Below are 19448 nucleotides of genomic sequence, written 5' to 3' on the forward strand. Positions count from 1 at the left end.
TATTGGTATTATTGGGCGAGATTGGGTTTCACGCCGCATATATATATATATATATATATATATATATATATATATATATATATATATATGGATCGGGTTGAGCGCCACAACGGAGAAGACATATTAAATGTTCATAACTGTTGGTTCCATGTTGTATTGAGAAAATTGAGCTTGATGTTATTCTGGAGCCCTCTATTATGTATTTCTTGTTCCAGTTTTCAAGTTATACTTGTTTTTTTCTCTATTTATCGTTATTTCATTATATTCGTACCGGTTTATATTGAGTGCCTTGTTATAGCATCGTCATTACTTCGTCGAGGTTAGGCTCTGCACTTACGGAGTACATGAGGTCGGTTGTACTCATGCTACACTTATGTACTTCTTGTGTAGATTCTGGTGTTGGTCCCAGCAGTGTCTAGCAGAGTTCTGGTCGGATCATATCTACATCTGGAGACTTAAGGTAGAGTTGCATGACGATTGCAGCCCCTGAAAGGGGGTCCCCTTTCTTATCTAGTTTTACTGTTTATTTTATTTCAAACACTTGTATTTTTATTCAAGCATTGGTTGTAGCACTTCTATTATGCTCATGTACTTGTGACACAGATTTCAAGATTTGGTTTAGTTAGTGTGTGGAGTATCTTTTGTGTTTTTGACTCTTTACAACTTTATTTCTTATTAAATTGCTTTCAAATTAGTTTAAAAATGAATAGTTACGTACTAATATTGGCTTGCCTAGCAAGTAAAAATCAGGTGGCATCACGGTTCCGCAGTAGGGATTTCGGATCTGACATCTGTATTCCACATCATGACCATTCCTCATGAGTTGCCTTGAGTCGCGACTTGGACAAGGTGAGAGAAGCCAAAGTCCCTAACCAAGTCATTGTAGTCTGACATCTTGGTTTCCAATAGGGCAACCAAGAAAGGCTTATTGTCGTCTAGCATCAATCTGAAGGTTCTTCTAAACTCATCGTTCCCTGCTCCTTGGCAGTTCCACACGATTCATTGATTTGTTGATGGTTTGAGGACTCCCTCCCTAAACATGGGTTGGGATGCCATGTTCGTGTTGGCTTGATTAGTCTAGTGGTTGGAGTACATTGTTGGAATCATTATTATCCCATACTTGTATATCATTGTGGGACTCATTAATTTCCTTATATTTATCGAGCATTTCCTCAAATCCTGAGGGCAAAGCAAGATGTGTCTTTTTTCTTTTCTTTCCTTGAACACCAGCATTTTTTATGTCCTTACCATGCCGTATTCCACTCTCCTGGTTGTTGAGGACCCTTCCTCTTCTTCCTCCTCGTCCATCTGTAGTTGAGCTTGCTAGGAGGGTGGCTAATTGGAAAGGATGTTGCTGCATCCATGATTAATTATTGTGCTAATGTTTTTGTTTTTCCGTTCATCTTTTTTATCGCCAATGAATTGATTAAGAACGATCTGTCGAATCAAATAAATGATAAGTTTTTAGTGATTATAAGGTGTAAGTTTTTACTGATTATAAGGTGTTTTATACAGGAAAATATGTAGTATTACTTTTAATGAGATTATTTTGTATACTTTTTATAAAACGAAACTCATCGAAAATAGTTATAGTAATATACTTGAGTTTATTTTATTAATATGATTCGAATTGTGTTCTTTTTTTAAAGATGTTGTTAGGTATTTTATTTATTTGTTCATTTTTTAAAGTGTCACTTTGTTTACGAAAAATCATACTTACCCTACTAGTGATATCAGATATGAGTAGATACTTGTTTTGTTAATCCATCTTGCCACCCCACTTGAGCGTGAGTAAGTTTTTACTTTAAATAAGGCCTCTTCATTCTTTAACCCGCTGTAACAAGGAAATAGAAATATTTCAATATAGTAATTTCTATTGTTATTTATGGAAGAAAGAGGTAAAATCAAGGGTGGTGGTGAGATCTTCAAGAATCAAAAGGTAAAATAACTTGAGACAAAAGGTGCGGAACGGCCAAGCAAGGGCCACCTCAATTTCTTACCCAGCATTTATGTTGGAGTCCGTGACATCCTTTTTATCCCACATTCATTCGTTTTTCATTTTAGAGCACCGAAAGAAAGCACTTTTCCAGCAACTTTTGACCTGAAAAAAAGTATGCTAATCAGAGATAAATTGGATTGTTTATTTGAATAACCTTTGACAGTGTTAAATTTCCACTGAGAAATTAGTAGGTCGAGTAATTTCTTCAAAATTTTTGTTTTATGCACAAGTAATTTTTTGTACAATCGGGTTAAATTAATTTACTGCAGTTGGTAATTCTTCATTTCAAGCTTATATTATAATTTAAAGATCAAGAGCTCGTTCGATCAAATTGTCAAAAACTACTTATTTTAAAAAATATTTTTATTTAAAAGTATTTTTGGCTAAACGAAAAAAAATACAAGCGCACCTTGTTGCCTAACGATCAACGAACTGAGGTTTTTGGAGATTAGGGTTTAAATACCAATAAAAATAAAAGACGCTAAGTGATGGTTTACCATATATTCAAGCATGTATTTATATAGGTAAAAGCTAGCAAATACTTATTCTATCTGTCTAAGTATTGATATGTAGAATTATTCGATCTGTATATTGGTGAGAGTTACCATATACAACACTGTTATTTATTAAATAAAGAAAGAAAAAAAAGAATCTCCGTAGGATACATATAAAATAGATATAAAGTGTATGGATAAACGTATAATTAATATTATAATGTTACTGGGAAAAAGCTTGGCTAGCTGCTGTCAAGATTTAAAAAATGGGAGGATTAAAATATTTGTTCAAACTTCAATGGCACAGACCACGCATATATTGTTTGGAACTTGGTGGTATGATTCTCTAAACTACTAAGCATCTTAGATCTGATCGAAACCCTTCTGTTTCATAGATTCAAAGAGAGAAAGAAAGCAAAAAGTCCCTATTTTGCAAAACTTGGTTTACTCAAAAACTGAAAAATCATCAGCAATTGAGAAATTAATAACAACCCTGCTGCAGTTTTTTGAAGTTTGCATTGGATGCAACCCTCTGAATTTTTTCAAGGCACCAAAGTTTCGAGCAAATCTTTAAAGAGTGCACGTACCCTCCCCAGGTATGCTTATTTATGTTGCCATTTTCGTGCTTCATGCTTCAAGCTTTTAATCTTATTTTTCTGAATAATGGTGGTGTGCCGATCAATTTCGTGCAACTAAATTGTTTACTTGCTGCTTTCCATAGTACATTATATATTTATATACCGAGTGATTCTACGTACCCACCGAAGAGATTACTTCATCTTCAACCACGCATTAATGATCTTTTGTTTTAAATTCATTTTCATATACTTGGTTATGCAATTTGGTTGCTTGTAATTGTATTCATGTGTTTCGTTTTTCCAATTTGCAATATTCCAACTTTATGCTAGGAGGAGAGATGCTTCTTTTGTCCCCTTTAGTGTTTCTTACTTTTCTAGTTATGCAGCCCAAGGTAAATTTAGCTCACTTTATTACCCAATCATCACTAGGATGAAAGAATAAATTATAGGCAAATTGATGGCCTGGCCAAGCTTTTTTTTGGCCAAAAGTATTTTATTTTTTGTTACCAAAAGTATTTTTAGCCGAAAATTAAGGTGTTTGGCCAAGCTTTTGGAAGGAAAAAAATCGCTTTTGAGGAGAAGCAGAAGCAGTTTTTGAAAACAGAAAAAAGTAGTTTCTATCCAAAAATAATTTTCTGATAATCACTTTTGAGAAAAATATACTTAGAAACGGTTTTTAAAAGATTGGCCAAACACTAATTACTACTCAAAAGTGTTTTTCAAATTGATTAGCCAAACACAAACTGCTTCTCACTACTAAAAATACTTTTTTTAAAAGTACTTTTGAAAAAAATGCATTCCTCAAAATAAGTTGATTATAAAAACTTGGCCAAACATGCTATGAACTTCATAAACGAATGTTACGAATATAACTGAAATCATTCCTTTCTATATATTAAAAAAGATTTTATAATGTATAAGAATATAACAAAATCATACTAGCCTTTTAACCTGGCATTCATGACTGAATATAGTAAATTTTCAGTAGTAAGAAACTACCAAGGAGATTGTTGTGGATGGTAGGTCCACATAGCTGTTTACCTGGCTCTAGCATAAAATACCATAGACAAAATGTTTTTTCAATAAGAAAATGTTGGACCTATCCTTGTTAAAAATATCGTGCAATCCATTAACTTATTGTCATTTTGACTTGTAGTGCATCTGTAACGCTACCTTACTCTCAACAAGACCCCACCCTGCTTGAATTTAAGTTAACATACATTATAAATTTCTGTTTCCATGATTAATGTAATTTAATTTATTATAGTATGTTATTTATTCTTTATTTTAGATTACTAAATAATGCGTATTAAATGGAGCTTCATGTAATTACATTTAATTAACCCGATTATATTGACATCTCTTACCCTTTCATTGTACGTGTTACACACTCTAATAATTAAAGAATCTGAAAGTCTATGTTACTAAATTAGGATTAACAGTTACTTGCTGCTATAGGTAATTTTAATTTGGTCATACCCCACTTACTGCACACAAATTAAACCCTTAAAAGAAGCATCAGAGAACGATTTTTTTTTTTTTAAAAAAAAAAAAAAGGTAGAGGGTTGCTTTATGTGAAAAAATTACTGCTAAAGTGCCGTACTTTGACCAAGTCAAATAGCATTAGCAAAACAAAAAGACAAGCATTAACCCTTGAATTTGTTTTATCTTTAGAGTAATGCAAAGTTCACGTGAATGGTACTGTGTAACTCCTAGGAACTTTAATGATCTTGATTTCTTCAAAACTGAATCCGTTTAATCTTTTAATTTGTAACTGTCAAATAAGTTATTAAGAATTACTCGGTGGCATTTGCCGCAGTCTCTTCCATTAAATTAACATTAGAATTACACTTAGCATGTTCATACTGTTGTTTTATCAATGCGGCTTTCGGTATAGCAGTACCTAGGTCTAAAGTTAAGGAGTTCCTCATATTAAAGATATCAATAGTAATAAAAGTGATTTAACTTATGTACACTGATTATATAAAATATTAATACGCTATTAATGTAACTTAACCCATTGTAGTATGTCATTGTTCCTATTTTCTAGCTTAAAACAAATAAATCATGATCAATTTAGTAATTAGTTGCATGTACGTAGTTACCTTCTAAATGATTAGACAATGTAAAAAATATTACCCTGCACTAAAGTTAAAATGGATAATAATAGGATTAAAGGTGTATATACTGATATTATAAGATTTTTTTCTACTATTAGTGTAATTTAAATGGCTATAGTATATTATTATTCTATTTTTCATGGTGTCATATCAAAAAACATTATGAAGAGTTACTTGTAGTTGTAAGTTAAATATAACCTTGTTGAAACAAAAACGTATACATGTTTGTGCACACTTTTATAGAGTTTAAGTTCTACTCATATATAATACTCTATATCAATTTTTTACATTATCAGGTTAAGTTAACTTATGACGATATGTAACTTCTCATAGCAAGTCCAGTATGGTGATTGAAAAATAAAATAATAACCGAATTATATTATATTTACGATTAGTGTAAAGAAATTTTTTATCAATAAATTTTAACCTATGATAGTAAGTTGTTACAATTTTTATCAAATTAACAATTAATTCTTAGTAAAAAGTTTACCTATAATTACCTAATAAATTATATAATTGTATATAAGTATTTTATACATAAAAATTAAACCTATAATAACTTGCTATAGCCTATTAAATTGAAATGAATTAAATTATATTTGCGATTAGTGTAAAGAATTTTTTTAATCAATAAACTTTAACCTATGATAGTAAGTTGTTACAATTTTTATCAAATTAACAATTAATTCTTATTAAAAAGTTTACCTATAATTACCTAATAAATCATATGATTGTTGTAATTATATTTATAAATAAAACTTAAACCTATAATAACTTACTATAACCTATTAAATTGAAATGATGGTGCAAATACTCTAAACAATCAATTGTTATAACCCAAAAAAGTATTGACGAACTTTACCGTCCATGTTACCATATGTTTGAATAGTAATATAAGACCGTGAAGAATTAGAAAGGGAAAAAAAAAACAAATCTGGGAAACACCCCATGTGGAATCTCCACATACACTGCATTGGGAGTAGATTCTTGTGTTCCATTTTTATGCCTCTCATCTTACCTCGTGGTCATACTATACTTTACTGTCAGCATGGGAAGCTTGGGCTAATTATAATACTTCACTTGACAACACTAAATGGTACTCCCTCCGGTTCACAATAAGTGATCAATTTTTTTTTTTTATTTTGATCCAAAATAAGTGTCCATTTATATAATCAAGAAAAAATTTAATTTATTTTTATAAAATTACCCTTATGTACATATCCCTAAAAAGTTTTCTTACTCCTCATATTAAATATTTTGTATTTTTTTAATGGGCGTGTTAAAAGCAATTTGGTCACTTATTATGGATCGGATGGAGTATACAAATATAACATTTCTATTCCACATTGGAGTTATACAACTTGATTATCACGCTATGAATGTAAGATTCTTGTTCTAAAACGATTGAAAAGGTACATTAATATATTTGCTCAATGCAAGATCTCGTATTCCCTTTTTTATAACTATAATTTTCAAGGTAATTTGCGCATCTCAATTATTTCATCAGACTTTGTGTTACTCTTTTTTTTTTCTCACAAAGTTACATACTGCACATACCTAGACTATTCCACCAGATCATTCTTTATTAGTCTCTTATTGGCAAACGCCTAGCATATCGGTTGTTCAATCAGCCCGAAATTCTCAAGCATGAACTTTAAATTATCTTCATTTCGATTTAAATAGTTATATACGTTGAATTGTAAATAGGATTATACGACCAATGCAATTTAAATGTATAGTGAGTTATTCTATTCTTCAAATTATCAATAAACTAGTAAACATATCCGCGCTTCTTGCGGTTGTTTCGGAAAGAACGTAAATGGCTTTAAGAAAATAATTTTTTTTATGAGTTCTGTTGAAAAAATAAAATACCATAAGAAATAGTAAATTACATTCTTATATAAATAAATCACCAATGATAATTTAGCCAAGTAGAATAATGAAAGAAAAAGCACAAATATATTTGCTTTTAAATCCTTTTTGAATGAGAATTTATGGTAGAATTCAAATAAAACTATCACACATCACAAAATATTACCATTCAATACTTCTAAGTTACTATCAAATCTGAAAATTCTAATTTCACATTTATTCCTCGAATATAACAACAACAAAAAATCGGTTGATTGGAGAGAAATAATGAGAAATGGTCAATTACCAAAACAAAAAAGGGAAAATCATAAGTTTAATGAGAGGAAATAAAAAGTAGAGTTTCTATTAATATTATCTCGTTTAATAGTCAAAATAATTTGAATATTTTACTCATCAATTTGCTCTAAAATAACTTCTCCGGGTAAAAAGGGTTAGATTCCGATTAGGGTTTTCGATTAATATTTTACTTTAGTTCTTTTAATTCTAGGATAATATAAGGCAAAAGAAATTATCTTCTACTAATTTTAGAATTGTATTAACCGATGCTTAAGAACTTTACATTTCTTATAGGATTATTCTTACTATATTGCATTGTAGCAAATATATTTGGTTGAATTTCTCAAATAATAATTCCATTATATATATTTTTATTAATAAATTTATATGCTTTCGAGTAAATGGTTTTTAGGTGGATATTTAGTTTTTATTTGATTTTATTTCTTTTATTTGAAATTCAATTTTTATACATGTAATATAAGATCCATAAAAGAAAAACGAAGTTAATCAAAATAGAAAAAAAAAAAAACAAACAAACAATGCCAAATTTGCTTGTTTAAAGAAAATTGAACTAAAAAAAATCACGTTGTACTTTTGATTTGCTTTATTTTATTTTTAATCTAATTTTTATACATGTGATATAGGATGTGATCCCAAATTCTTAGACTTTTTTAAGGAAAACAAAATTAATTAAAGTAGAAAAGATTAAAAGAACAAACAATGCCAAATTTCTATGTTAAGACAGAATCGAACAAAAAAAATCATGTTGTAGTTTTTAATTTAACTCTTCTATTGTTCTTTATTACACTCTAAATATTTAAAATTTTATCACAATATTATGATATCAATTAAAACGTTTTCGCTCTTCTAGCTAGTACTAATAGAAGTGCATGATAAACATATTTTAAGTTCTTCACATCCCATTCACCAGAAGGTTTTACTATAACTATGCATTACTCAATTTTTTTACGAATAGAAAAGCTTCGCTCACTAAATAAAAAATGAAGCAAGAAAAGAGATGGGAAAAGAAAAAAGTGTTGTAGTGGTCTTTGGAGTATTTACCTCCGACCTACAAAGTTGTAAAATTCCTTACTATAGTGATATCAGTTGCTCCTCTCGGGGTCGTGGTTTTTTCCCTTATTCAGAAGGGTTTTCCACGTAAAAATTTTGGTGTCATTGTTACTCTTTTATTCTTGTTAATTACCGTATCTCGGTGCTACATTATTATTCCGCTTTATTACCGTGAATATTATTTTGGTAAGGGGTTTATTCCCAACAACTGGTATCAGAGCACGGGTTCTGCTCGTTCACTGAAATACTATTCACTGTCGGTAGTACTATACTTGGTGAAAAAATAAAAATGTCCGGAGTAAAGTACGAGGTAGCAAAATTCAACGGAGATAACGGTTTCTCAACATGGCAAAGAAGGATGAGAGATCTGCTCATCCAACAAGGATTACACAAGGTTCTAGATGTTGATTCCAAAAAGCCTGATACCATGAAAGCTGAGGATTGGGCTGACTTGGATGAAAGAGCTGCTAGTGCAATTAGGTTGCACTTATCAGATGATGTGGTAAATAACATCATTGATGAAGACACTGCACGAGGAATTTGGACAAGGTTGGAAAGCCTATACATGTCCAAAACGCTGACAAATAAATTGTACCTGAAGAAGCAGTTATACGCCCTACACATGAGTGAAGGTACGAATTTTTTGTCACATTTAAATGTGTTTAACGGACTAATCACACAGCTTGCCAACCTCGGAGTGAAAATCGAGGAAGAAGATAAAGCCATCTTGCTATTGAACTCGTTGCCATCTTCGTACGATAACTTGGCAACAACCATCCTGCACGGTAAGACTACTATTGAGTTGAAAGATGTCACATCGGCTCTTCTACTCAATGAGAAGATGAGAAAGAAGCCTGAAAATCAAGGACAGGCTCTCATCACAGAAGGTAGAGGCAGGAGTTATCAAAGGAGTTCGAACAACTATGGTAGATCCGGAGCTCGTGGGAAGTCAAAGAACCGATCCAAATCAAGAGTCAGAAATTGCTACAACTGTAATCAACCAGGTCACTTCAAAAGAGATTGCCCAAATCCAAGGAAGGGCAAAGGTGAAACCAGTGGCCAGAAGAATGACGACAACACAGCCGCCATGGTGCAAAATAATGATAATGTTGTCCTCTTTATAAATGAGGAAGAGGAATGCATGCACCTGTCAGGTTCAGAGTCGGAATGGGTGGTTGACACAGCGGCATCTCACCATGCCACACCGGTAAGAGATCTTTTTTGCAGATATGTAGCAGGTGATTTCGGCACAGTGAAAATGGGTAACACAAGTTACTCAAAGATTGCGGGGATTGGTGACATTTGTATCAAGACAAATGTCGGATGCACATTGGTTCTAAAGGATGTGCGGCATGTACCTGATTTGCGGATGAACTTGATCTCGGGAATTGCTTTAGACCGAGATGGATACGAGAGTTATTTTGCAAATCAAAAGTGGAGACTCACTAAGGGATCATTGGTGATTGCAAAGGGAGTTGCTCGTGGCACGTTGTACAGGACAAATGCAGAAATATGCCAAGGTGAATTGAACGCGGCACAAGATGAGATTTCTGTAGATTTATGGCACAAAAGAATGGGTCATATGAGCGAGAAGGGATTGCAGATTCTTGCCAAGAAATCACTCATTTCTTATGCCAAAGGTACAACTGTAAAACCTTGTGACTACTGTTTATTTGGTAAGCAGCATAGAGTCTCATTTCAGACATCGTCTGAAAGAAAATTGAATATACTTGATTTAGTATATTCTGATGTTTGCGGCCCAATGGAAATTGAATCAATGGGCGGTAACAAATATTTTGTTACTTTTATTGATGATGCTTCACGAAAATTATGGGTTTATATTTTGAAAACCAAAGATCAGGTGTTTCAAGTTTTCCAGAAGTTTCATGCTCTAGTAGAAAGGGAGACGGGTCGAAAGCTAAAGCGTCTCCGAAGTGACAATGGAGGTGAGTACACTTCAAGGGAATTTGAAGAGTATTGTTCAAGTCATGGGATCAGACATGAAAAGACAGTTCCTGGAACCCCACAGCACAATGGCGTAGCCGAGAGGATGAACCGCACCATTGTGGAGAAGGTGAGAAGCATGCTCAGAATGGCTAAACTGCCTAAGTCATTCTGGGGTGAAGCAGTTCAGACAGCCTGTTACCTGATCAATAGGAGTCCATCAGTTCCGTTGGCGTTTGAAATCCCAGAGAGAGTCTGGACCAACAAGGAGGTGTCCTACTCGCATCTGAAGGTGTTCGGTTGCAGAGCTTTTGCACATGTACCAAAAGAGCAGAGAACAAAGCTGGATGATAAATCTATTCCCTGCATATTTATCGGATATGGAGATGAAGAGTTCGGGTACAGACTGTGGGATCCTGTAAAGAAGAAGGTCATCAGAAGTAGAGATGTAGTCTTCCGAGAAAGTGAAGTTGGAACTGCTGCTGATATGTCAGAAAAGGCGAAGAATGGTATAATTCCTAACTTTGTTACTATTCCTTCTACTTCTAACAATCCCACAAGTGCAGAAAGTACGACCGACGAGGTTGCCGAGCAGGGGGAGCAACCTGGTGAGGTTATTGAGCAGGGGGAGCAACTTGATGAAGGTGTCGAGGAAGTGGAGCACCCCACTCAGGGAGAAGAACAACCTCAACCTCTGAGGAGATCAGAGAGGCCAAGGGTAGAGTCACGCAGGTACCCTTCCACAGAGTATGTCCTCATCAGTGATGAGGGGGAGCCAGAAAGTCTTAAGGAGGTGTTGTCCCATCCAGAAAAGAACCAGTGGATGAAAGCTATGCAAGAAGAGATGGAATCTCTCCAGAAAAATGGCACATACAAGCTGGTTGAACTTCCAAAGGGTAAAAGACCACTCAAATGCAAATGGGTCTTTAAACTCAAGAAAGATGGAGATGGCAAGCTGGTCAGATACAAAGCTCGATTGGTGGTTAAAGGCTTCGAACAGAAGAAAGGTATTGATTTTGACGAAATTTTCTCCCCCGTTGTTAAAATGACTTCTATTCGAACAATTTTGAGCTTAGCAGCTAGCCTAGATCTTGAAGTGGAGCAGTTGGATGTGAAAACTGCATTTCTTCATGGAGATTTGGAAGAGGAGATTTATATGGAGCAACCAGAAGGATTTGAAGTAGCTGGAAAGAAACACATGGTGTGCAAATTGAATAAGAGTCTTTATGGATTGAAGCAGGCACCAAGGCAGTGGTACATGAAGTTTGATTCATTCATGAAAAGTCAAACATACCTAAAGACCTATTCTGATCCATGTGTATACTTCAAAAGATTTTCTGAGAATAACTTTATTATATTGTTGTTGTATGTGGATGACATGTTAATTGTAGGAAAAGACAAGGGGTTGATAGCAAAGTTGAAAGGAGATCTGTCCAAGTCATTTGATATGAAGGACTTGGGCCCAGCACAACAAATTCTAGGGATGAAGATAGTTCGAGAGAGAACAAGTAGAAAGTTGTGGCTATCTCAGGAGAAGTACATTGAACGTGTACTAGAACGCTTCAACATGAAGAATGCTAAGCCAGTCAGCACACCTCTTGCTGGTCATCTAAAGTTGAGTAAGAAGATGTGTCCTACAACAGTGGAGGAGAAAGGGAACATGGCTAAAGTTCCTTATGCTTCAACAGTCGGAAGCTTGATGTATGCAATGGTATGTACTAGACCTGATATTGCTCACGCAGTTGGTGTTGTCAGCAGGTTTCTTGAAAATCCTGGAAAGGAACATTGGGAAGCAGTCAAGTGGATACTCAGGTACCTGAGAGGTACCACGGGAGATTGTTTGTGCTTTGGAGGATCTGATCCAATCTTGAAGGGCTATACAGATGCTGATATGGCAGGTGACATTGACAACAGAAAATCTACTACTGGATATTTATTTACATTTTCAGGGGGAGCTATATCATGGCAGTCTAAGTTGCAGAAGTGCGTTGCACTTTCAACAACTGAAGCAGAGTACATTGCCGCTACAGAAACTGGCAAGGAGATGATATGGCTCAAGCGATTCCTTCAAGAGCTTGGATTGCATCAGAAGGAGTATGTCGTCTATTGTGACAGTCAAAGTGCAATAGACCTTAGCAAGAACTCTATGTACCATGCAAGGACCAAACACATTGATGTGAGATATCATTGGATTCGAGAAATGGTAGATGATGAATCTCTAAAAGTCTTGAAGATTTCTACAAATGAGAATCCCGCAGATATGCTGACCAAGGTGGTACCAAGGAACAAGTTCGAGCTATGCAAAGAACTTGTCGGCATGCATTCAAACTAGAAGACAGTGCTACCTCCTCTGGATGAATGAGACTGGAGGGGGAGATTGATGATGTCCATCTCATTGAAGAAGTATTAGGCATGTGCCTAATAAGAGTTTTCTTTGGTTTGGTAGCCAACCTTGTTGACTTGGTTTGGTTGGTAACCAACCTTGTTGAATTTCTTTGGTTTGGTAGCCAACTTTGTTGAATTGTGAAAAATGTGTGTAAATTGTCAAATATTGTAGGCTTTAGAGGGTGAAGCTTTGGCTATAAAAGGAGAGCTTCAACTCTCATTTCTACACACCAACAAAGAGAGAAAGAAAGAGTGAGGTTTCACAGACAAGGTATAAGAAAATAGTCTGTGAGGAAAATAGAGAGTGAGCGATATTGTAGTGAGGTGGGAATATCAAAAGAGGGTTATTTCTTTTGAGTGTTGTAGTGGTCTTTGGAGTATTTACCTCCGACCTACAAAGTTGTAAAATTCCTTACTATAGTGATATCAGTTGCTCCTCTCGGGGTCGTGGTTTTTTCCCTTATTCAGAAGGGTTTTCCACGTAAAAATTTTGGTGTCATTGTTACTCTTTTATTCTTGTTAATTACCGTATCTCGGTGCTACATTATTATTCCGCTTTATTACCGTGAATATTATTTTGGTAAGGGGTTTATTCCCAACAAAAAGAAAAGGGAGGAAAATAAGAAACTATTTAATATTCCTTTCTATTTCTTATAAAATTAGATTTGTATGTGAAGCCTATTTTTTTTTTTTTATTACAAGAAAATTCAGCTCAACCAAAACTCTCCTCAAAATGTTAATTTTGAAACAGCTCTAACAATATTTTCAAAAATTAAATAATCCAAATCCAACAAAATTAACCTTCAAAGGCAGCCAAACCTAAAAGTAACAAACAGTGAAATTAAAATAGATTCACCAGAGACTATCATACTAAGCACAGTAGATATTTCAATTTTCAATAATTCAAGGAGAAAAAGGCCTCAAACACAAATCACAATACTTACAACTAACATCAATGAGAATAGGAAAACGAAAATGTAGATAGCGAAAAGAAAAAAAAAAAAAAAGGGGAGAAGGCAAAAAGCTGGTGGCAGCGCTAAAAAATTAATCTTTGAGATGCGTGTTCACTGCCTTCGACTTCTTCTCCACTAAAGTTTTATTACCAGATTTCTCCTACGCCGACTTCTTTTTAGACTTTTGCCAACCTTAATTTTGGATTTTATAGAGAGATAAAAAAACACATTCTAAGAAAATGAAAACATAGAAGGAAGAGAGAGGGATTTGTGGAAAAGAAATAAAGAGGGTAATAATGAGGGAAAAGAAAATGGAAGAAAAGTAAGGAAGGAAGAAGGATTTGAGGAAAAAGAATTAATGTAGTAATATGAGGATGAAGAAAACGGAAGAAAGAGAGATTAAATGGGATTTGATGGGGAAAAAATGGAGTAATAATGAGAATAAAAATATATTTTTTGGTATTTTTTTGACAAAAAATAAGAAAAAAGTTCAAAATTATGAGAAAAAAGATAAATTGTCATATTGGTTAAAGAGGCATGTCACGTCATCTTTTCTATTCTCACCTTTATATTTATATATATAGATAGATGGTGCTGCGAGTTATTTGTTATTGAATATCTTCTTTTTTTGCTCTTGATCAGAAGATAAAATAGTTTATATATTTTATCCGCACATAGCAGTACTTACAAGTAGCATCTTCATTACACATATTAATGCATCTAACAAAAGTTGTTCCTAATTTGTCTGCCTCTATAACAACTGAGACAAACAAAGGGGAAACTGCAAAAACATCACACTATCTGTAATAGTGTGATAGTTTTTATGGTTCCTAATTTGGCTACTGTTTAACCCAAAAATAGTTTTTATGGTTAAAGTTATTATTAAGAAAAATCGAGTTACTGGTAATTAAAATCACTTCACTTTCTTGGCAATGCAAAAATAGAAAAAATAATAATGGAAATAATAAGTAAGGAAAGAAAGCTTATTGATGATTGCTAATTTCCCCTAAAATTGCGGATTGGACTTCTTGAATCAAATAAAGTAAAAGACTAATTGCATATATTTAGAACTTGTTAATGGTATTAATTGTGTTGATTGCCTGTTACCTTATTTAATTGTAACGGTTACAATAATAATTGAGGATCACCCGTAATCAAAGTTAAGCTAATTCCCTTTCCATAATTATAACAGATTCGTGAATCTTCCTCTTTTATAGTATCATCTCGTGCCTATTTCTTCTTTTACAGCTATTAGAACCGATATCTCCTTTGATAAAACACTGCCTTTCCGTTTTTCTTTATTGACCCAATTATAAGTGTCACTTGTCACCTTGTTGTTGGTCCATGTGTCATGTCCTTTTTCCACCAACACAGTTTCTTTTATATACTGTTAGTACAAAGAACTAATACACTTTTATGTAGGCTTTCATCCTGAGATCAAACTTATAACAAAAAAGCATGAAAAAGAGAGTTATATACGAAGCTAAAAAAAAGATACGCCAGCCACGTCCTCTAAATAAGGGTAACTAATACCCAGTCGGACCACTGCACTTGTAATTTTACTGTAGATGTTAGTGAGTTTTCGTATATTTTGACGGAAGACATATCACGTGGTTATAATTTTTGACTTGTTCAGAACTTAAAGTAAAAAATGAGTACAAGGATTGGTGAAGATAGTAAACATTTTTCTTTTTCTACCAGGTACTTGCATTCGCCCAGACTAATCCGGATTTACGCCGTATTAGATCCATTAATAGGAGAGTGTTTCCTGTCAGGAATTTTTTCATACTTAAGGCTCAAATTTAAAACCTCTGCGTGGAAGGACCTGTCCATCCTACCATAACACTCGAACCTGAAGCGGAAATAATAACTTTCATTTAAGGACAAAAGGGTTGATGGAGTTGTAGTTGTAGCTGGCATTGTCCACTGAAAATTCAATGTAAGAACAAGAGGGATCATTGATCTCTGTCAAATGAAAAAGATAGAAACAGTAGAAAAGCTAATATATATATATATATATTGTATTTAGGGGTGTTCAAACCGAACCGGAAAACTGCATCAAACCGAAAAACCAAACCAAACCGATTAAAAAATCTGACTAGATTTGGTTTGACTTGGTTTGGTATTAAGTAAAAAAACTCGAACTAAACCGACATATAAATATATAAATTTTATTTATATTTTTAAGACTTTATAGTGATTTTTCTTTAGAAAATGTAGAAATATTTGGGATACTCTCATGTATTAACCTTGAAAACGTAAATTAACGAAAAATTATTGTTAGACGACTAAGAAAATAACTATCATGTGTTACTAAAAAAATTCTCCCATTAGAATATTTTAATAGACCATATGTTTGTCAATTTTTTTCATATTTACTACATTACTTATCAAAGCTTTATCTATAATTTTAATAAAAAGTAAGATTGAAATAATATTCATGTAATAAAAAAATCCGAAAACCCGACAAAACCAAACCAATCCAAACCGATAAAATTGGTTTGGTTTGGTTTTGATAAAAACCGAACCAACCCAGTCCGTGTGCACCCCTAATTATATCCGAGACATGAAATGAAGTATCGAATTTATGACATTCCTAATTGGAGAATGATGTTACACAAACTTGGATTCTGTTTGAAGGGTCTCTATCTAAGTCACATTTCTTACATTCCCTTTTAAGCTTTGTTTCATTCTTATGGTGACAAAGTTGTATCCCCCACCAACACTAATTCATAATGACAAAATTCCAATTAGCCATAGCCCGTAGGGCTCATAGTCTTTTTCCATTACACTGACCATCATGACCTATACTGCTACACAAAGGTGGATGGCGGAAGGGGTGAATTGTGTATGGATTCAACTTAAATGAAATAGTCTCATTCCCCCTTTCAATTTAGATGAGATGACTCGGCACGAAATTTAAGGGGAAAAAAGAAGATTTTTAAAACTTGTGGAATTAAAAGCTTAAGGGGTAAAACTTGTGTGGGGCCATGATATTTGTGTGGTTATGAAAGCCTCTCGTTAAAGGCAAAATGGGCAAAATGAAGAGTTTAAAGTTGAATTATTTCCAATTATAGAAATATATCATTCTTTTTGGAACGGACTAATAAGGAAAATGTGTCATCTAAATTGAAACAGTGAGAGTAGTATTTTGAACCCGAAACATATATGCATGAAAAATTACTGTAGTTTCACATATATTAACTTTAAATCTTGAGTCTAACTCTGTTGCTACACTTAGGTTCCTCATAGGTTTTTGCTTACAGTTAATTGAGCCATCATAATAAAGGGAAATGGAAAATTAATCTTCTTGTTTTTTCAAAAATATATTCATGCAGGTTTTGGTTCTCCTTGCAATTATATTACGACATATCTTAGGGAAAGGACAGGAAAAAGGAGCATAAAGTTTCCAGGATTATTACTGTAGTCAACCAAACCATATTTTTAACCTTGGGTATATATGGAGGGGACAGATTGTTAAAAATATATAGTAGGATATGTAATAATGTAAGGAATTCTTCACCACGCTTTTTACCACATCTGTCCTCTTAAATTCCTCTGTGTTCTCAGGCAGTTAAAGTGAGCATGGAGAATTTTTTTTCACCCTTCGTTTCTTTTCTATGTAAATATTTTTACCCTAGCATGCACTAAATACATGGACCTCATTACCCACTTGGGAAATACAAGAATAATTGCATGGGAAGAAACATTTTATATTGTTACTACTAGTAGTAGTACGTACTTTTGAAAAACCATTAAGAGTCAAAGAGGGCTCCCCAAAGTCCTAGCTCACACAATTCCCGAAAGCTGATCATCCCCAGTCCTGCTTTGCAGTTGCAGTCATTTTCGTTGTATGTGCGTTTCGAATTTAAATTTGACGGGTTAACCTTTATATTTTACTCATTTTACTTTTACAGTTATGGGCTAAGAACTTAATATTTGTTGAAGTTTTAGTGTCTTTCACACGTATATATACGCGTCGGGTAAAAATATTGTATTCAGTCATGTTGCATCCAGCTTGTGCAGAGTTAGAGGCGAGTTCAGGATTTGATCTTGGGTTCAACTTTGAGAATCTTAAATTGAATACGTTGTTTATATTTTAAAGTAAGGGTTTAGAATTTAAATTTTGTTGAAATTCTAGTAGTGTTTTTAATGCATATTCATATTCTGTGTGGAAGTAGTGAGTTTAGCTAGACCCTATATAAAAAGAGGTTGCATCTGCCTCTCTGCTTGTTGTACCATATATATGTACATTTTTTACAATATGTAGAGAAAAAACAGAGGGTCTTATATAAAATCACAGAATAAATGCATAGTCTTTTTGATTCCTTTTGCAGGCCTAGTCTATCAGCAAATCATCAAACATAGGAACTGAGTTTTAGACAGTGACATGGATGGATACTCATGTCCAAAAGCTCAACGTAACAAAAAGGGTAGTGGAAATGGAAATATCCCTTCAAGAAATGCCATCACCACGAACGGCAAGAACCACCGGCACACGGTGGTGGACGAAGATGATGGTGGAGATCCGATTGAATGCAGTGGGAAATCCTGTAAGGCATGCACCGGCAGCTTAATCGCCGATTGTGTAGCGGTTTGTTGCTGCCCCTGTGCTGTAGTGAACATTTTGGCACTAGCATTTTTCAAGATTCCTTGGATGGTGGGAAAGAAATGCTTGCGAATGGCGAAAAAGAAGAAGTTGGAGAAGAAGAGGAAAGATGACAAGAGTTGCTGTTACAGTGCTGACCGCGTAATGTATGCGGACACTGTAGAAGAAGAAGGACAAGTAGGGACATTGGGAATGGTAAATTCCCAATTTGGGGAGGAAGAGTTAAAGGACAGTTTTCGTGCAAGAATTGATGCAGAAGAAGTTTGGTTAGAGTTGTATCGAGTTGGTCATATGGGTTTTGGCAGAGTTTCTTTCACAGGAATTAATTCTTCTCAAGGTAAGGCCAATTAGGTCAAAAAATTTGTGACAGTTGTTTTCTTTTTCCTTTCTTCAAGCATCTGGTTTCGGAATTAATTGACCCGACTCATCTGGATTTGCTCCATAGAAAGCCTATTATGAGGGTTTTAACGCCATCTTTCAAAGAAAATACATTTCCAGGTTTGAGGGTGAAGGAAATCTTGAAACTGTTTTCGGTTCAGGCTTGAGGACAAGATGCGCTTCCAAATACAGAATTTACCATTTAGCCTTGAGACTGAATATTGGTGAACCATGATTACAACTGCAAACTACTGTGCCTCAGTTTCAAGTCGAAACCATGAATTTTGAAAGAAATTAAAGAGGAATATACTAGTACTAGTTTAGTATGTTAGCAAGATTAGTCTAACACTTATCTCTTTCGATGCCATTTACATGTCAAAAAAATCACATTGTTTCTTCTTTGTGAATTGTACAGTTAATATTAGTAATGTTTTCTTGGAATAACATTGCCAATTACTCATTTTGTCTCTTTGGTCTAATTGGAAAGGGGTGAATTTGATTGAAAAATGTGTGGGTTTTTTAAGTATTAATGCTCAAAAGAGGGTGAATGGGGAATGGAGGAAAATGAAATATTTGAGTTTCATTTGAGATTTCCTCCTTGATGAAGGGACATTGTCGCATATTGGAAGACGAAGAGGTTTTTATGGGTATATAAGTAATTGTTCTTCTAGCTCTTAAAGAGTTGAGAAGAAGGCAAGTCTCGCGCCGCCGTCGTCGCTCGACTTCGGCTTCGGTCAAATGATTGATTGATTAATTTTTTGGACCAAAT

The 19448-nt window shown here is 34.0% G+C and overlaps 1 protein-coding gene across 4 annotated transcripts; it reads left to right on the top strand.

The window, feature by feature from the left end:
* The first annotated feature begins 2824 nt into the window (after positions 1 to 2824).
* Positions 2825 to 19139, top strand: LOC104215766 (uncharacterized). 4 transcript variants are annotated; one of them, XM_009765656.2, is made up of 2 exons: positions 2825 to 3089; positions 18030 to 19139. In XM_009765656.2, exon 2 carries the CDS (start codon positions 18083 to 18085, stop codon positions 18650 to 18652), a length of 570 nt encoding a protein of 189 aa, XP_009763958.1. In that variant the 5' UTR covers positions 2825 to 3089; positions 18030 to 18082; the 3' UTR covers positions 18653 to 19139. The 4 variants fall into 4 exon arrangements, with proteins under 4 accessions (XP_009763958.1, XP_009763959.1, XP_009763956.1 ...); XM_009765657.1 differs by lacking the exon at positions 2825 to 3089 and adding an exon at positions 17346 to 17547; XM_009765654.1 differs by lacking the exon at positions 2825 to 3089 and adding an exon at positions 17346 to 17543.
* The last annotated feature ends 309 nt before the right edge of the window (positions 19140 to 19448 follow it).

Source organism: Nicotiana sylvestris, chromosome 9 (genome assembly GCF_000393655.2).
Source record: "Nicotiana sylvestris chromosome 9, ASM39365v2, whole genome shotgun sequence".
In the NCBI taxonomy this organism is placed as follows: domain Eukaryota; kingdom Viridiplantae; phylum Streptophyta; class Magnoliopsida; order Solanales; family Solanaceae; genus Nicotiana; species Nicotiana sylvestris.

Coding starts and splice junctions, on each gene's coding strand:
- LOC104215766 (XM_009765656.2), top strand. CDS start 18,083: ATGGATGGATACTCATGTCCAAAAGCTCAACGTAACAAAAAGGGTAGT.